This window comes from Agelaius phoeniceus, chromosome 8 (genome assembly GCF_051311805.1).
Source record: "Agelaius phoeniceus isolate bAgePho1 chromosome 8, bAgePho1.hap1, whole genome shotgun sequence".
Lineage (NCBI taxonomy): Eukaryota > Metazoa > Chordata > Aves > Passeriformes > Icteridae > Agelaius > Agelaius phoeniceus.
The window spans coordinates 26,298,072-26,316,636 of record NC_135272.1 but is presented as its reverse complement, the minus strand read 5'-3'; the positions used below and the strand labels follow the sequence as shown (position 1 = coordinate 26,316,636).

The 18,565-nt window shown below is 40.2% G+C and overlaps 2 protein-coding genes across 5 annotated transcripts in view; one reads left to right on the top strand and one right to left on the bottom strand.

Moving 5' to 3' along the window:
• USP33 (ubiquitin specific peptidase 33) overlaps positions 1-3,294 on the bottom strand; it is a 35,309-nt gene extending 32,015 nt beyond the window's left edge. For 3 of the 4 annotated variants that reach the window (XM_077182375.1, XM_077182376.1, XM_077182373.1), the window contains exon 1: positions 3,155-3,294. The gene's annotated coding sequence lies outside the window, so the exon portion shown is untranslated. The remainder of the gene's footprint in view (positions 1-3,154) is intronic. The other variant, XM_077182374.1, reaches the window with a different exon arrangement.
• A 326-nt stretch (positions 3,295-3,620) lies between these two features.
• MIGA1 (mitoguardin 1) overlaps positions 3,621-18,565 on the top strand; it is a 34,044-nt gene continuing 19,099 nt past the window's right edge. The window contains exons 1-7 of the mRNA XM_054638282.2: positions 3,621-3,768; positions 4,571-4,740; positions 6,432-6,609; positions 7,597-7,733; positions 7,972-8,098; positions 8,519-8,655; positions 9,416-9,539. Of these exons, the coding sequence (XP_054494257.2) occupies positions 4,618-4,740; positions 6,432-6,609; positions 7,597-7,733; positions 7,972-8,098; positions 8,519-8,655; positions 9,416-9,539 (826 nt within the window). The 5' untranslated portion in view covers positions 3,621-3,768; positions 4,571-4,617. The remainder of the gene's footprint in view (positions 3,769-4,570; positions 4,741-6,431; positions 6,610-7,596; positions 7,734-7,971; positions 8,099-8,518; positions 8,656-9,415; positions 9,540-18,565) is intronic.

Here is an 18,565-nt window from a genome sequence, read left to right as displayed (position 1 = left end):
TTATATGAACAAAGCTGAGTGGCCATTCTTTCACCTTTTGTTAACAATTTCTTTACACACCTCCTTCCATCTTGCAGCACTGTGATAACTCTGCCATAACCTTGGTAGCTTAATACACATAGCTGCAGAAACACATTTTGTAGAATTTTATGTTAAAGTCTAAAACTGTAAAATTAATTCAAAACCCATGACTCATCCTTCACCTAAGTCCTAGCCAGCCCAGGGTAGCCCCTCCCTTGCTCAGTGACCTTCCTCCATTTCACCACTTCCTACTCTATGTGAAGAGATTGCTTTTCTTCCCCTGCAGCTCATTATCACATCTGCTTTTACACCAGCTTCTGCATTGCGTTGGCGTCATAGAAAAAATTGTTTTCCTGCATTTTCAGTACTTGAAAAAAAGCCCAAAATAATCCAACAGGATTCATAGTTTCTCTTACATTCCATGTTAATACTCCTGTTCTGAAGCTGGAGCATATCTCCATTTCATGATCCCAAGGAGATCACACAATCATAGCATGGTTTGGGCTGGAAGGAACCTTTGGGATCATCTGGTTCCAAAGCCCCACCATGGGCAGGGATGCCACTCACTAGATCAGGCTGCCCAGGGCCCCATCCAGGCTGGCCTCAGACACTTCCAGGGATGGGGCATCCACAGCTTCTCTGAACAACCTGTTCCAGTGCCTCACCACCCTCACAACAGAGAATTTCTTCCTAATATCTAACTAAACCTGTCCTCTGGGTTCAAAGCCATTCCCTTTGTCCTATCCCTGCCCTTGTGACAAGTCCTGCTCCAAGTCTCTTGTGTAAGGCCTCCCTCTGTTCTCCTGGCTGATCAGCCCCAGCTCTCTCAGCCTGTTTCCACACCAACTACTCGTGATCACACTCATGCAATAAGGTTTTCAACAAATGCTTCCCACAGGTCTGGGAGAGGATTTCTCTCCCAGTCTATTGCCAGCTCTCTCCATTGCTTCCCCTCAGAGGTTGCAGTTCACCTATCTCAATGCTCATACTACTCCATCCCATGAACTGAACCAATTAATGCTCCAAAGTAGGACTCATCAACAGAATTTTGCTTTGAGCATGCACAGACTCACACTTCAAAGAAAAAATTCTCTTCAAGTCCAGTCTTGGAGGGTTTTTTTGTGTTCCTGACAAGTCTTTGCATTCCCCAAGAAACACAAAATTGAGCCTTCAGAGAAATGTGGACCATAATTCAAAGCATCATGACCAGCAACCTGCTTATTATTCAGTAGAATTCCACAGCATCACAGACTTGTGTGGTGCCTACCATGGAAAGCCTATCACACCCACAGAAAACCCCCACCAAACACTATGGAATTCACCTGACCTCAAAAATTATCTTTGGGTCATATAAGGAACCCAATATCTCCTAAAGAAACAAAACAAATTTTAAATTATTTGAAAAAATTTTGGATTAATGATTTCATCTGCCTAGTTACAGTAGTTAACACTTCAACAGATATTGAAAAAAACAATTGTATGTTTTATGTATTCCACTGATGTTCTTAATATGGAGCTGTTTTAAGAGATCATTTTACAGAGTTCAGTAAGGGAATGCTGATGGAAGATTTTAAGAATAAAAGGATTATTCTGAAGACATCAATTACATGAAGCAGCAATTGTGTCTTCATTACAGGCTTTTATTATTTTGTCAGTACAGCTCTGAATAACAGCATCTCAAACCAGTAATCTGTAAGCTCAGGCTTCTTCATTGCACTCATGGTTATTTTACCAGTGAAGCACTGGAACAATTTCATTTAACATTTATTTATATTTTATAGCAACAAAGCAAGAGTGACATAGAGTGCAACTTTGTACCTGAACACTTAATTACTTAGAATACTAAGGAGGTCTGGAAGTTCAGTAATTACTTACCATATTAATATTCTTCACATTCAGAAAAAACCCACCAGCATTCACTCAGAGCTATAAAAGCTCACTGAAGTGATAGCCTTAGGCATATACCAATTGTTAAGATACATTTTTTAGCACTTTTCTAAAAATCTGTGTTGTTTTACTTAGACTTTACAGAAATTCCTTCAATTACTTTTGTAGATGAATGACATTTTTACCAAACTTAAAATTAATCTTTTTAGTGTGTCAAATTAAGGTTCATCTTTCCTATTTCTTGACCTAAGTTCCTTTATATTTCATCAATCAATAGGTAGTTTTGAATTTTATCTCCCATCCCTCCGTATTTTTATCTTTGTTCAATCTATCAACAATAAAGAAGTGCATCGCATTTCTTGAAAAAATGACACCACCAATTCCAGCACTGGTAGAGAACTTACTTTATATCTATTTAGCATAAAACCTGGTATTTTCCTACTAAATGACAAAAATGTGCTCAGAAACCTGGTCAAAGGTACCTGCTCTTTCTCCTCAGGCACCAAGAGCTACCCACTCAAGCAAGACACAAATTGATAAGTCACTTCCATTACATTCCTTTTCTGCCCTTAAGTACTGTTCCCACAGAGAAAAGACATTTAAAAATATTCTAGAATTGAGGGTATATCCTCTTACAAGGTTAGACAGTTTTCATTTTATATTGGCTTTCAGGGCATACAGGCCACTCTTCCGTTTCTTTCTTCCACCACGCTAAATCTTAACTATGAAACCCATTAGCTAACCTCTATATTTCTAAGAGGATTGTCCTACTCGGGCTTTGCCTGAGCGCAGGAGAAGGCTACAGTGATTTTCCACTAGGTGATAGCCCGGACTCTTCCCGCAGGCAGTTCCAGCCCTCATACCGTCGATCCATCCGCACGGGTAACTCGGGGAGCGAACAGGGCCATGTATCGCTCAATTACCGGCTTTAGGGACTGCGCGGTGCCCGCGGTACCGCTGCCGCACAGCTGCACCTTCAGCAGGGACCTGCGGAGCTCTGCGGCCGCTTCCAGCCGGGGGGAGGGCGGTCCCGCCCCACACGGCCCCGCTGCCCCGGGCCGGGCACCGCCGACCTCCGTCCCCCGCCCAGCCCTGCGGTACCGCCGGGACGGCTCCCGGGCGGCCGCCATCGCCGCACCAACGCGCCTCGGGCTGTGGGACCAGCCGGACACACGGCCCGCCGCGCTGCCAGCCCCCGCCAGCCCGAACCCTCCGCCGCTGCCCAAGCGGGCCCTTCCTCTCTTACCGGAGCAGCCGGGAGGATGCGCCGCGCACGGATCCCGGAGCTCAGCCGGGCCGCGACCAGCCCCGCGTCTGGCCCTTGCCTGCGGGGACAACGGCGCTGCAGCGGGGCTACCGTGGCGGAGCTGGGCGCGCCCGGGCCGCGGCTCCGCCGGTGCCGCCCCGCACACGCGCGGCCGGGCGGACGCGGCTGCCGCGACGCCGCCGCGGACGCGCCCCGCACAAAGATGGCCGCGCCGAGAGCCTCAGCCGCTCATATGAGCGCTGCCCCGCACAAAGATGGCCGCGCCGAGAGCCTCAGCTGCTCATGTGAGCGCTGCCCCGTACAAAGATGGCCGCGCCGAGAGCCTCAGCCGCTCATGTGAGTGCTGCCCCGTACAAAGATGGCGGCGCCAGGCGCGCACCCCGCCCCCGCCCGACTGCCCGCAACGGGAGCTGCCCGCAGCAAAGATGGCGGGCGCGGAGTTCTGATGCCGCAGGTTTCCCTCACGTGGTAGCGGCTCCTCCCGGCCCACAGCCGCCGCTTCTCCCTCTGCCGGAAGCGGATTCCGTCGGTCTCCGGGCAGCGCCGGGGCCGGAGCGGAGGGAGCTGCCCGTGCCCCGGTGCTCGGCGGGCAGGTAGGTGACAACTGAGTGCGGCAGCTGTAGCGACCCGGCCAGGGTACGGGGAGAAGGGTGCCCGCTTTGACCCGGGCGGGTGCGGGGAGGGGGCTGAGGAGCGCGCAGGGCACCCGGTTCTGCCCGCTGCCCGCCCGGTTCTGTCCGCTGCCCGCCCGTGAAGCCGGGGCTGCCCAGGCTGGAGAGGGCTCGAGCGGGCTGGACGGAGGTGGCTTCTGCCCCTCGGCCTCCATCGCTTCCCGCCGTGCCACGGCTGCGGTGCCGGGGTCGCGGTTCGGAGGCTTCGCCTTGTGTTCAGCATCGGGGAGTGAGAGAGGTGTGCCTGCGTCGGGGAGATTACGTCAGGCTGTAGTGGTTGTGTCTCGTGGTGTATCTGCAAATAAACGAGGCGCTGAATGAGATAAACTTTTTCTAGCTGCTCACAAATCTTTTAATTCTTTCAGGCGGCAGATAGGTTCTTCCAACAGTCGCGGTTTCAGAGGCAGGGTTGTTGTCGTGCGTGCCTTGGAGGCTGTATGTAGTACGGGAGCGGCCGCTAATGAAAGCACACCGAGCCCGCCTTAGTCCTGGGCGTTGTGCAGCTGCACATCTGCACACAGCAGCTGGACAAACGGGGCCTAAGCTGAACCAGCAAATCTGCTGTCTCCACATTAAGTCTTGCCTCCAGTCAAAAACATCAATCAAACAAGTAATGTACTTGTGATTGAAGAGATTCGAGCTTGTAGAAGAAAAATGTCCTGGGCTTCTGTTGTGTAGTTATGCATCCTTTACATCTTCATAGTATGTATCCTTCTTTTGCCAGAATATTCCAGAGACCGTCTGTGATTGTTTTCAAGATAGTTTCGCTTAATGAGGTATGGGAGAGAAGGAGCCATGTCAGAAGAAGCTGTTACTGAGACACGATTTTCTCTGAAGACAGTAGCTTTGCGGGTGTTTCATCTTCCCCTTTCCTGGTATTATTCTCTTAACCAGGTAATAAATACATTATCTAAATTTTGTTACTTTTGTTATACCTTTAAAGTTTATTGTAGTGTTGTATGTACTCTTATGACTGTGAATCAAATTTGTACAGAATACATTGGGGTTTAGTTTGTTTATAACACTGCAGTAAAATAAGTGTGTATTTTTGTCTTTTTCTGCTAATAAATACTTAATACATCATCATGCATCTGCTTTACCTGCAGTGTCTGTATATCTCCATTTTGTAACAGTGCAGTGATTCTCAAGATATCAACATTTTCAAATTGCCTTTTTTTTTGTAGATTTTTTTTTGTATTTACAAGCTAAACAAAACTATCATTAAACTTTGAATAACAGTATTGAGTTCTGCTTTTCAAACTAGGTCTTTAATATGACTGTATTGAATTACAGACTTAAAAGCAAAAGCCATGTCATATTTCACAGTTCCCTATAAGTACTTTGCTTTTACTGCATATAAAACCAGGGTAAGATATTCTCAGTCTTAGTTGCATATGCTCATTTCCACTTTTTTTCTTTATATTAAATACTTCAAAACTCTCACTGCAAGATCACTCTTTTCTTTTTCATGTGGCAGCATACTCATGTCCTTTTAAAATACCACATGCAACTCCCTTATGTGCAGCTATTAACATTCCTCTTTTTAGAGGTTTTCATTTCACTGTTAATCAATTTATGGTCATGTTTGTAGGCACACACAAATTTAGAAAAATCCTTTTGCAGTTCTTTGAAACTGCAATGTGTTAACATTTAATTTTGTGATCTTAGAGATTTTAATCTCAGGTGTTTGGTTGTTAACTCTCTTCTGTGAAATGCAGTAGTCTTGTAAATTTTGTAAGCTTTGTGTTGGTGCTGGAGTACAGTGGTAGTTGTAGACCTCAGTCAAGGCATGGTACCAGGAAGGGCAGGGCTCTCAATATGTCAAAGGTGCTTGACTTGTTGACTGTAAACTCAGTGCAGAGAGAAGCCTTCAGTGTTTCTTCACATTGCACAGTGGTGATAGTCTTCAGCAACTGCACAGCAGCCAGGAGTGCCAGAGTGCTCTGTGTGCTCTCTCTGGTATGAGGAATCGTGTTACACAAACACCATATGAGGCCCGAGGACTGTGGATCTGCTTTTCTCCCAGCATTCTGTTCCTCAAGCAGCATAAGTTTCCAGAAGATTTTATGAATGTGAACTGTGGTTTCCAGTTAAATGGCACTTTCCTTGTTATTTTGCATGTTACAAATTTTGTTAATGGCTTTTGATACAAGTTGTTTGTGTATGTGGCTCTTATTTACTAATTTAAACACCTATACACCCATGACTGAAAGAGATCCAAAATAAAATGTAAAGTTCTTTTTTCAAAGCCTAATTTAGAGAAATGTGTTTAAATACATGTTCTACTCAAACTGAAACACCGGACAAATGTTGGCATTAGGATCTTCCACTCTTTCACAGTGCAAGAAGTAGTATAGTTGGGAAAGGCAAGCTCCTTCTCAGTATTCTTTTGCTGTTAGAGATTTACTTGAAGCCCTGCATTGTCCTGGCATTAAGAAGAAATTAAAAAAACCCAAATTTTTGTTTGAAAGTCATTTGCTTAGATCCCCATAGTCTATGGATTTACAATAGAGTTTATAGTTCTTGGTACTGCATTCTGTCTCTCAGTATGTATATTTGCAATTAAATCACACTTTTATTTTCAGATAAAGCTTTCCCCAGGGTTAAAGAAACTTTTCACAGTAACAGCAGTGAGTGCACTATCTGTGATTTTTCTGGCCCATCACTTTAAAAGAAGACGTGGAAAGAAAAATAAGAAAGTGCCACCATGGGAGCCAGCTCATCTTGTATTAGAGTGTACCAAAGCAGCTGCTTCAGAAAAAGGTAAGGCATGGAACCCTCAAGTTGAGTTTTTTTTGTTCTTTTCTTGGAGAGGAAAGAACGTTGTGTGAGGGGATGGGTATGCATAACTGTAGTAGTAAATCAAACTATTTTCCTTTGATCATGGAATAGTTTGGGTTGGAAGGGACCTTTGAAGTTCATCCAGTCCAGCCCCTGCATTGAGCAGGGATATCTTCAGTTAGACCAGGTTGATCATAGACCCATGCAACCTGGCATTGAGTGTCTCCAGGGATGGAGCATCCATGACTTCTCTGGGCAATCCATTCCAGTGTTTTAGTACTCTCATTGTAAAACCTTTCTTCCTTGTAATCCAATGTAAATCAGCCCTCTCTTAGTTTTAAAACCATAACCCCTTATCCTATTGCAGCAGATCCTGCTGAAAAGTCTGTTCCCATGTTTCTTATAGGCCCCTTCAAGTACTGAGAGGCTGCAGTAAGTTCTCCCTGGAACCTTCTCCAGGCTGAATAACCCCAGCTTTTAGCATTTGCTCAGAGGGGAGGTGCTCCATCCCTCTAATCATCTCCATAGGATGGAACACCTGAGTTGGTTCAAATTTTTAGACTTTGAATTTTGAATTTGTCAAATTAGAAACAAAATGACAGTATCTTTCTTATAAAGAAGCTGGGCTTCTTGTCAAAGGTGGAGTTTTAATCATGAACCAGGATTAAAACTCTTTTTATCAATAGTACGTTAACAATGGGTTTTGCCATTCTTATATGTGTATCTCAATATGGAGAAATTCACATCTGCTTTTTTATAGAATAGGCAAATTATTAAGGTAAAATGCATAGTTATTGTTACAGACAGTGAATTCTAGTGTAGTTTCTCAAGTAGAACTGTAAATAACAGAATAATTGTTGTTTGCTTCTAAACTGGATTTTATTGAAAAGAGTAAATGCAATTCTTGATAGATTTGCACAAGAAGCAATATTGAGTTTGCAAGAGCTTTAAAACAAATGTGTCTCCTAGGTTCTAGTTGTTCCAGCAGTCGACAAAACTTGACTCTTTCTCTGAGCTCTGCCAAGGAAAAAGGATCTCAGTCCTGTATCTATGCAAATGGAGGACTTTTCAGTAAATACTCTGGTTCAGTTCAAAGCCTGGCCTCGGTAAGTAAAAATGTTTTAAGGCTCTTGAATGTCTGTTAACTTGTATTGAACATGCATCTAAAGGCTTTACTGAGCTGAAGGAAGCTTCCTGGATGACCTGCACAGGCAGCTAGAGATGCTGAGAAGCCACTGTCCTTAGCACAGTGTAAAAGCAGTTTCTAGGCAGATGGCTTGGATGTCATGTACTCAGGCAGGAACGTTTTAAGGGTTTTAAGGGTACTCTCTTTTGTTTTTCAAGGTTCAGAGTGCCACCTCTTGTCACAGTTGTGCTTGTGGCAATTCTAATTCCTGGGATAAAGCAGATGAAGATGACCTTAAGCTTGTCAATATTCCAGTGACTACGCCTGAAAATTTGTATTTGATGGGTAAGTCATAATAAGAATATTCAGCATTGGCTTACAATGTATGTAAATTATTTCTTTGCTTTATGGTAAAGTGACACAAAATATTACTGTGTTCTTTCTCAGTGTCCTGTTGGCAAGTGTCTGAGAACATTTCCATAAAATAATGAAATCATACTTGATCTAAAGTTAGTTTTCCATAACACTTTTTCCTCCACTATTTGCAGTAGTAATCCTTAAAATCAAGCCCTGACACATGGGGAAAATGTTCACGTTTCTTTACACAAAAAGAAGGTAAATATGTACTGGGTATATACTGATATAGGCTGGGAAGTGATGTTGTTTCAGCTTACATCTCTCTGATAATTATGCTTATTTTAGCTACATATTTTCCTGTGTCTGTGAAACATGAGTGCAGCTGAAGCTGCTCCTGCTCTGCCCTAGGTATGGAGCTGTTTGAGGAGGCACTGAGGCGCTGGGAGCAGGCTCTAACTTTTCGGAACAGGCAAGTTGAAGATGAGGCCATCTGTGGTTCCATTAAGCTGGGAGCAGGAGATGCAATTGCAGAAGAAAGTGTAGAAGTGAGTACATCCCATCTGTAATCTACTGGTGCTGCCCTGACAGTTTGTTCTGTGTTATTACCTGAATCTTTGCAAATTCAATTACCAAACTTGACAATTGATTCGATTTCCAGTTTAGTGGTATTGTATTTAAAGGAGATCTGAGTTCATTTCTTCTGACTTTTTTGGTTGGTTATTTGGAGGAGGGCATGGGAAGGGAACCAACAGCATTTATCTTTTGGCAATTGTTGATGCATCAGTGTTTGCTTCTGGACAGTATTATTGAACTATCAAGCAGACAACTTCCCTGCCCATAATCCCTTGGGTCCTCTCTTTCTTTTATGATTATGTGAAAGGGTATCTGCTTGCCAAAGATAAATGTCTCAGGGAAAAATAATCAATTTGTGCATATTCACAAACAATGTGCTTAAACTTTATTTGTTTTCCTCCTTTCTTATAAACAAAATGCTAAAAAAATATTTTGAAATAAACAGATGTGTTACTTTCATTATTTCTAGTGCAGCAAATATCACAGATAATTTAAAATTATTTTTGAATTTAGATTTTTTTTTTTCATTACTCTAAATAAAATATGTGTATGTTCTGAAAAGTGTATCTATTGTGGATGTTGAAGTTTTCATCTGACAGTGTCCCTGTGTGGTTTGTAGGAAATTAATGTGTCACGGTTTGTTCTCTGAAGGCTTAATATCCTTGGATTTTACAAAGGAGTCTTACAGGCTGAAAGCAAATAGAAAAGCTGCTAATGTCTGTCTTCTTGCAGGATATCATTAGTGCTGAATTCATTCATAAGCTTGAATCTCTTCTTCAAAGAGCTTATCGTCTTCAGGAAGAGTTTGAAGCCACCCTTGGGGTCTCTGATCCTGCTGCTCTAGCTAATGATATTGGTGAGTACTGCTACTTTACACCCCTTTTGTTTGTAATCATGGCTCTTGGGCAGAGGACTGAAATATCCACTGAGCAAAATTATATTTATCAGTAAATCAACAACAACAAAAAAATCACATTCTTTATGTTATTATGTTGTGTTTGATGAAGTGGTTCTACTTTAGATAACAATGGATTGAAAGGAAATTGTCTTCTTTGTAACTTGTCATATTTAAACATTTATACAGGAAGAATATATGACCCTTTTTATAGCATGGGTGTTCAGAGGTTTTATGCATCTTCTGAACTATGACATTTGATATGCTTTTTCATAATTTTTTTACCAAAATGGAAAATTATACTAGAAAGACTTAATCAAAAAGCAGATGTCCATTAGCAAAGGTCTTATCTCTGGTGAGTGAAATATATCAGTTCTGAGTGCCTAAGCTGTTACAGCAGCGAATATAATGAGTAGTTGCTGCCTGACATGCTGATTAACTACAGATAGTTTGATTATTTTTATTGAAAGAATTGGATATTAAAGATGGATGCTGTTGTACCCTTTGATAATTCAAGATGCAGCATCTGTTCTCCAAGGAGTGTGGAGTTTAAAGGCAGAGCACGTTCTGGCTCAGTCTGGCAGGAGCCGTGCTGCCTGGCACGAGGTGGCAGTGCTGGGCTGTCCTCGCTTGGCCCTCCTCTCCTGCATCGACCAAACGCAGCCTTGACAAGGGGGGAATTACATTTGGGTCAGAGCTGGCTTTCTGACTGGTCTGCATACACCTGTAAATGTAACCCTTAAAGCAAAAAAGCATTTGAACTTTTCATTTTGGTATCTGAAACCATTTAGTCAAGTTGCATTGTATATCCATTATAATTAGAATTTCATTTGTGATTTCTGTCTTCAGGCCAAATTAATAAAATGGTACTCAAAGGACTTCATGTGAATGCTCAATGTGTTTAGTTATTTTGTTTGATTACCCTGGGAGTATTTACAATTAATATTTCATTTTTCAGATGTGATAACTAAATTCTTGTTTACCAAGAATGTTCTGAGAATCTGATTCCTTTCAAATGTTCTTTGTAGAAATAATTTGTGATCTCTTGAGTTACTTTATTATTTAAATTTTATTTGTACTGGCCCAGATGAGTGAGGAAAAAAGTAATGAACTGGTTTAGTGAATACTGTTTTCTGTGTTCAGGATTTGGAGCTTTTCATCATGATCTTTCTTGAATTTTTGACTTGAACAGCAAGTATATTAAAGGATGCTTCACTTTTTCAGAATGTTTTAATAAAAAATCAGAAGGACAATCTCCTGTGAAGCACTTGTGGTGCCTTGAAGGGTTCAAGAGTCACAAGAATAAGCAAGTCCAAAAAAATTATGAAATCCCAGTGATCAAAAGAAATAAAGATAGTACAGCCTTCTTTGCACTACTAAGAATAAGAATAATACTCTACTGCAAAATACAAACTACATTTCTGAACAGAAACAAAAGTGGAGGGTCCTGTGCTGTGTAGGAATGACTATAATTTGTGGCAAAAGAGGTAGCTGAGATGTTTTTCTGGATGATTTATACCTAAAACTTCTTAAAGAAATTAGATAAAGAAAGCATCCTAATCTACCATTTACTATTCACTTATCTTGGAAAATGAGAATGGGAGTTGTTTGTTTGTTAAGATTTTGAGATAAATGGGCAATTTCCCAATCATTTGGAACAATCTCCAGCATGTCATGCCTGTGAAACAAGAGTTGCTAATTTGCAGTTCTGTTACCTCAGCCAAAATAATACAGTATTTAAATAGTGCCAGTTGATACAATTTCAAAGCAGGTAAGTTTTTTTGGACTGAAGGTTTTTGAGAGATCTGCAGTTTGGTGAATTGGTATAGCATAAATTAGGTGATAATATTTAGCTCACTGACATGAACATTTATTTATATTTCTGCCCACTGTTAAAAGAAAGATTTACCTTTTAGGGAAGATATTTAGTTAAATGCTGTAATTTTATCAACCATATAATTGATTATAAAATCATTGTAGAGGTGGAAGTTGATAAAATTTTATAATTTAGGGCATTTAAAGTATTGAATGAACAAAAAGCAAAGATTAGTAGTAAAGATCTGAATAATCTCTTTAAATAGTAACAAACTACATTTGTACTACCAATCCTGGCAGGTATGAATTGTACATATAAGTGAGAGATTTTAAAAGAAAAATCATGAAGAAACACTTAAGCAAAATTACACATCATAATCAGTGTAAGCTCTTGGCACATTGCTGCAGAAAAAAAACTTTTCTAACCTTTGGCTGTGTGCAAAGAACAGCAGCAGCCTAGAGGCAGAGAGAGATGCAGTCTTGGGTTGGTGTGGTTTTAGAGTGCTGTGTCCAGTTCTCTTGGTCATATTTCAGAAGATTGGAGATTCTAGACAGCTCAAAACAAGCCATAAAAATTTTCCATGTTTTGGAAAAACAAGGTAATCCATGGTTCATGTTGAGCATGTCAGCTCCTTATTGAAGAAAACACTGAGGGGTGCCTGACTTGTTCTGAATAGCTGCTTACACATGGAAGAGGTATGTGGTGCTGGGGGACTTGTAGACCTTGTTGTCAGAGTCATAACTAGATCAAATTTCTAGCTGTTCAAGTGAAACAAGTGAAGTTCTGTAGTAAGCTACCCTCAACTCACTTTAGAGGCAATTTTTTTTTTTTTTAGTGCTGTTGTGAGGGATTTTCATTCTTTGAGAGGAAGATACAAACCTGGGGTTAAGTGGTCAGTGTGGTCTTTCTGGCATTTAAGTATTTCCCCTTGCTACTATTATTCGTTCTTCTGTGAGTCTTGGAGTGAATAAGATAAACCCTTTGTCCTTAATCTATTAATTCATAATTGCCCCATCCATGGAAGTGCTCAAGGTCAGGCTGGACAGGGCTTTGAGCCACTTGATCTCGTGTTGGCAGGGTTGGAACTAGAAGGTCTTTAATGGCCCTTCCAACCCAAACCATTCTGTGATGACACTTAGAGCTCGTTAAAAACATTTATAACCAGCTCATGTGCTTCAGGGTTTCAGCTGTTCACCAGCTACAATAATCAGAGAATGTTTAGCTCTGGTTTTTTTCTCTTATCCATAGGAAATATAGGTATGGTTTGTGGATTCTTCTTCTGTTTCCTCTGCCTGAAGTGCTTGTGATCAGGCACAGCTGGAGTTGAGGCTCTGACAGTTGGACAGATGCTATCAAGTGCTACATAAATGCCTGACAGGCACTTATTGTTCTTCCTTATAAGAATGGAAGATGTTTATAATTTGTTTTATAAGGAACTCCAAATTTGTTCAGAAGGAAACTTAGAGAGGTGAAAATTTTTAGCAATTTCTCAATTTTGGCTTTCTCTGGAAATTCTTCTATCAAACTTCTGGAGCTCCTGAAACCCCTCTCCTGCTATTTATCTATGGTTCAGAGATACTGCTCCTTCCCAAAACCTTTAAATGTTTCTCTTCCCAACATTTCCCTCTACCAAATCAAATTTAGATCTTAGTGCTGCCATTGATAAATCATACCACAGACTTGCTTTTCACTTTGTGATCCCACTTACTATTTTAAGTTGGTTGTGCATGATAAACAATTTGCCAAGCAGGAGCCTTCTGGAGGAGGCTGTGGGGACGTGTCACAAGGGAGAGTCAGGAATTAGTGACCTGGGGGCCTGTTGGAATACAAGAGCTTAGCACTGCAGCCACTGTCTTTCTTCATGTGCTGTGCCTCAAGTGCCTCTCTTCTGCCTGCTATGACAGCTACTTCTGATATTTCTAAATATTCAGCTTTCAGCAGTGCAGAAGACAGAGGTATAAATAAATATGTTTTCTCCCTGTGAGTAGAATACTATTAAGAATAATAATAATAAAAATAATTGCAAATAATAATTTTCAACTTGGTAAGCTGTCCTTGAGTTATAAATTATTAATACCACCCTGGAAAAGACTTGCATTTTAAATAGATGAAATAATGGAATTCCATTGTGTTCACTGTTGTTGCATTCTCCACTGGACTTGCAGTATTATCATATAAATCAGTGAGCTAAAATAGGATTTCTGTAGAAAAAGTACTTCTGGTCATGAAAATAAAAGAAATATGTAGGTCTGAACTGTGGTTGTTTTTATGCTGTGCCTCTTTTAGTACCATGAACCAGCATGGAAAGCCTACAAACAGCAACAGGCTGTCCTGAGGCAGCCATGAGGCTGCAGTCTGTCAGAAAGGAGGAGGTTGGCACAGAACTGGGAAACAAAATATTCATCCTGTTATTTCTGAGTGATGAATGTAAAGGTGTGCAGAGGGTTAAAAGCTTCCAGGACTTTCAGTAGTCTGCCCTTGAAGAAAGCTCTCTCCATTTTTTTTTCCTGTTTAGAACTTTTCTAGCAGACTGAAATGTTAGTCGAGTTAACTTGGGAGGAATGCAAAGAGCTGGGAGAGAAACAATAGCTTTACTTACGAGCAGAATTTCAGGTCAGAGGGGAAAATTCTCAAATTGTAGGGTTCCTTGTCAGTGCTAAATTCCTAATGCTTCATATTATTATTTTAATTTCTACTGTAAAAAGGAATGCAGGCATTCAAACTGATGGTGACTCGTGTACACTGGCCCTTAAACTTTTTGACAATAATAAAATGTTTTAGAGTTAATACATTTTATTTTTATAATACTTACCTTTTATTGTGTATCAGTTACACAGCTTAAAAGAAATTAAGTGTTTGAGCTACCACAGTAAAATCTGTCACAAAGGTCTGTGCTGTTGGATGATTTTGTTGAAAGGTTTGTCTGTTTCTTTTTTTAATTTTCTTCTCACACTCAAAGATATGCCTGGCATTTTGGAGAGAATAAGCACAGCCTTTAACCTAGTCTCAAAACTGTTTGGAGAACTGATTTACATATTAGGAACCTTTTCTTCAGCAGCTCTTAAAACCAACAAAAATCTTTGCATAATCACTGAAGCTGTTGAAAACTCATTTTTATATCATTTATTAACGCAGACTTCTCTAATGTCTTCCTATCCATGGATTAATATCTACAGCTTGTATTTTCTTCCTTCCTCTAAATGTTATTGGAAAAATTTTATTTTGAGTGTATTTTATTTGCCTATATACAATAAATATTTCTAGTTATAATTCCTAATCTCCAATGAGGAGCAGTTTGTAATACTTCACTTAGGTGAGCTCTTTTATATTTATTACGTACTTTTATAGTAGGTAATGCTGTAAAATAACTTAGAGTCATGTGACTTTTTATGTTAGCTTGGAAACTTCTGCTTGCTTTGTTCCTTCAAGATAAATTTCCATTAAATAATTTCTTAATTTCTTGGAGAAGGCCTAAACATTTTTCTAGTGGCTCGAACAGGATTGAAATCGAAAAGAAAACAGCAGCTTTTTCTCTGAGTGTGAAAATGCATTCATCCCAACAAATGAGGGAAAAGGAAAGAAAACAATATTTCTAAGTCTGAGGAAAAGCCCACAGAAGTTATTCCAATCCTATTTAAAAAAAAATAATGCACATTTTAAACATAATTTTTAGCTATTTCACTTTGTTGGAGTTCGGTAACTGCTAAAACATGAGGTCTCACATATTGCAGCTTATTGCTGCAACTCCTTATTTCTGACACCCAAGAGATACTCAAAGTGCAAATGTTTGAATTGGATTGTATGTCTTCCGTAATCATTAATATTTAAATCTTCCTTTTAAAGGCATTTTGTCCAATATTAATAACACTTCCTTTCTAAATGGCTGTCCGTAAATTTTCTTATCACAAAGCACCTAGGTACAATTCTTGAATAGAATAAGATTGGTTAGAAGTTCAATCTAATCCTGAAGCAAGAATATTTTTGCGAACATTTTGTCTATAAAAATATTATAATGTTTGGCTTTCTCAGTGATACTCTTAATTTTGGCAATACTCTACTAAAAATGCAAAGTAGCTTTGCATAGACAGGCAGTGAAGTTACTGCTGCTGGACAATATTGCTATTTGTAGTATATATCTTTTTGTAGCTATTTGCTAACATGGAGTGTATTTTTATGTTAATCCTAGAAACTGAAATCTTTTCAACAGTGGCTCAAGAATTTCTATTTTACTCTTCACTGACCCAGCAATGGAGAAGTCAAGGTCACTTACTATGGTCAGTTAGCTTGGAAGTTTTTCCAAAAGCACTTCCAATAAGATGAGAAAGAATGTTTCTGGTTTTTGAGGACTCTCATTACTGTTTGCCCAACAGCTTTGCCATTAGATCCAGCAGTGCAGGCTATTTATACACCCCATTGCTTTCCCTTAAATGGCATCCCTGAGCCCTGTCTTCTTTCTGTCCACACCAAAAGTCCCGTCTCTGCCCTTGTCTCTCTCACTTCTTGACTCCTGCCATGCTTTGTCTTGCCTTCTCCATTTAAAACTTGCTTGTCTGACATGGACTTAACTGTTGTTTATAAAAATCACCTTTGCTCGTTTTTCTGACCAGATTATTCCTCTCTTAAGAGGTCTCTCTCCCTTGGGAACTTCTCTTCAAATGAAATACAAGCTGGTCCTCTAAAAGCTGCTTATAATGGAGCCACAATCCACCAACATGATTTTATTTCCCAGATTTTGTTCAGTTAGCTGTTCCTGTGCATCCCTGCTCAGGCCTCCTAACACAAAATGCATCTCAACTAATTCTGCTTGTTCTTTACAATATGTGGGCAGCTGCAATTGTCTCTTTTTCAATTTTTAAAAAACTATTTTAAAAGTACATATTTTTGCCAAGCATTCCATTTGGAGTCTGATTTTTTTTCTAATTGTTTACCCTATAACTGGAAGGCTCAAGTAGCTTGTGTAAGCATTTCATTCCTAATGGCCTTTTAATATCTTACAATTTTCTTAAACTTCTGTTTCAGCTTGAAATGCTTTGAAGTTGAAACTATGTGGGAGTAAATTAATTTTTGTGGAAAGTTATAGCAATAGTGAACAATAACAATGGAGGGAGTAAAATTTATTATTTATGTGTTATTTTTCTCTCATGCTTCCATTTGTGCAGCTAATTGCTAAAACTCTTAGAAAAAGTAACTGCCTGTGAGATGTGTCTGATTTCCCTTTTGATGGTTCAAACTACAGGGTGTTTTTAAAATAAATTACTGTCTCTAATTCTCTGTGAGCTCTCTGGACTGTGCACATGTCCCACCTTACCTAATAATCCAGTTTTGTAGCAAAGAGCTGTGGTGTAACTGATTCAAGAGCACATGTCGATCACACCAGGCTTTATTCTCTCTCCTGCTATTTAAAGCTGCCCTTGTTCTACATGGAGAAAGGCTGTGAGTATTTAAAGGTAAATGTATGCATATTTCCACATGGCTTGGCACTGGTTAGCAGCTGCTCAAACAGATGCAGTTCAAGTTGCTGTCTAGTCAATGTATTAGTTATCTGTGGTAAACCAGAGTAAGGGAAAATAAAGCAAGGCTTGAATAGTAAAGAATGTACATAGCTTAGGTGATTGGCACTGGTCAGGTTGCTCTAATAATTACTTGCATTATGATTTTCAAGTATTAATGTATTGTTACTAATGCATTTGCAACCTTATAGTGTTATTAATTTGTTTTTCTGGTTTAAGTTTGATAAGTGGTCTTATTTAGTGAGCTAAAGATTCAGAAGAACTCTATATAGAGTACAACTTCATAAGAATTCTTATCTCATTCTTTCCCATTGTTGGGAACAAGTGGAATACAAGTAGGTCCCAGTCAGTGGGGCACTCCAGATATTCTTTAAGTCTTATTGCTTAAAGTTAAGCATATTTCTTAGAAATTTAAGTTGTTGAACCATGTCTGTGTGCAGCTGGGTTTGCAGAAGCCAGTCACGTTCCTGATCAGTGTCACTGGAGTCTGCAGTGTTCTGCTAAATAGTTCTGCCCTGAAATTGAAGGGAACACTGAGGTTATTAGGCTGTTCTTACAGAGTTTTTCTGTGTCAAACATTCTGAATACAGAGTCTAAGTCTGAGCCCAAAACACACATGTATGCCTGCATCTTTTGGTATTTATTTCACTGAGGATCACCAGCTGTAGAGCTGATTCTGTCTTTGTCTGATAATTCAGGGATGAGAAGCTATCAGATTTTTCTGATACTGCCTTCATACATGTAAGTGGAATTATCGAGAACAAATGAATGTGTGGGTTCCTTTTGTCAGGCTTTCTTGCTTTGAAGTGTCAGCATCCCTATGGCATGATGTACTGGCTAAAGAAAAACCTTCCCAGAAATCTTAGTTTGACAAGATCATCTTGGATAGTCCCATACTCTTATGCTGTGTCCAGCCAAGTAGTTTTTGTGCCAGAATACTACAATGTTTGCTCTTTTGGGTTTCATTTAACATGTTAAGAAACTGATTTGAAAAAGAAGTAAATTGAAGAAATAATTAGAAGCACAACAAGTTTCAGGAGCTGAGCAACAGTTGCTGGTTATTATTGTCCTTTTCATCACTATGTGTGGTAATATCTCTCTTTGAAGAAATGTGTGGTGGGAAAGGCAAGAAGGGGGCAATGAGAATTGCCTTGGAAAAAAGGAAGGGATACTCTTGGTAATGCACTGGTATAAACATCCTGCCTTTAAGTACCTGCTGACTTACAGGTGTGGAAGAGCTGAAACCATAGGGAGAAATTCACTTTTGAAACTCCTCTGTCAGTCTGGTGAGAGGACCTTTCTACCTAACCTGCTTATGGAGGCCTCTGGCATAGGAAAGGTACTGAAGGCACTGATTTCTAGCTGTGAAAGCCTGAAAGTTAACCTTGTACTTCCTTCTTCTCTGAATGTGACATTGCATCTTGAATCTGCTCTGCATCCCCATGAGTTAATGTACTGTCACCCTGAATGGGGTTGAACAGACCATTCCATTGTCACTGGAAGGTGGCTGTACAAAAATAGCAGTAGGTTGCACTTGGTTTGGAGATGTGAAGAGCTGAGAAAAGGCAGTGACGTTTAAATCTGATGACTGAGGTGTCTGGCAGGCTCCACAGGGCTGTGCTGTAAAGCCTGGGGGCCTCAAAGTCTCAGCTTTGAAATAA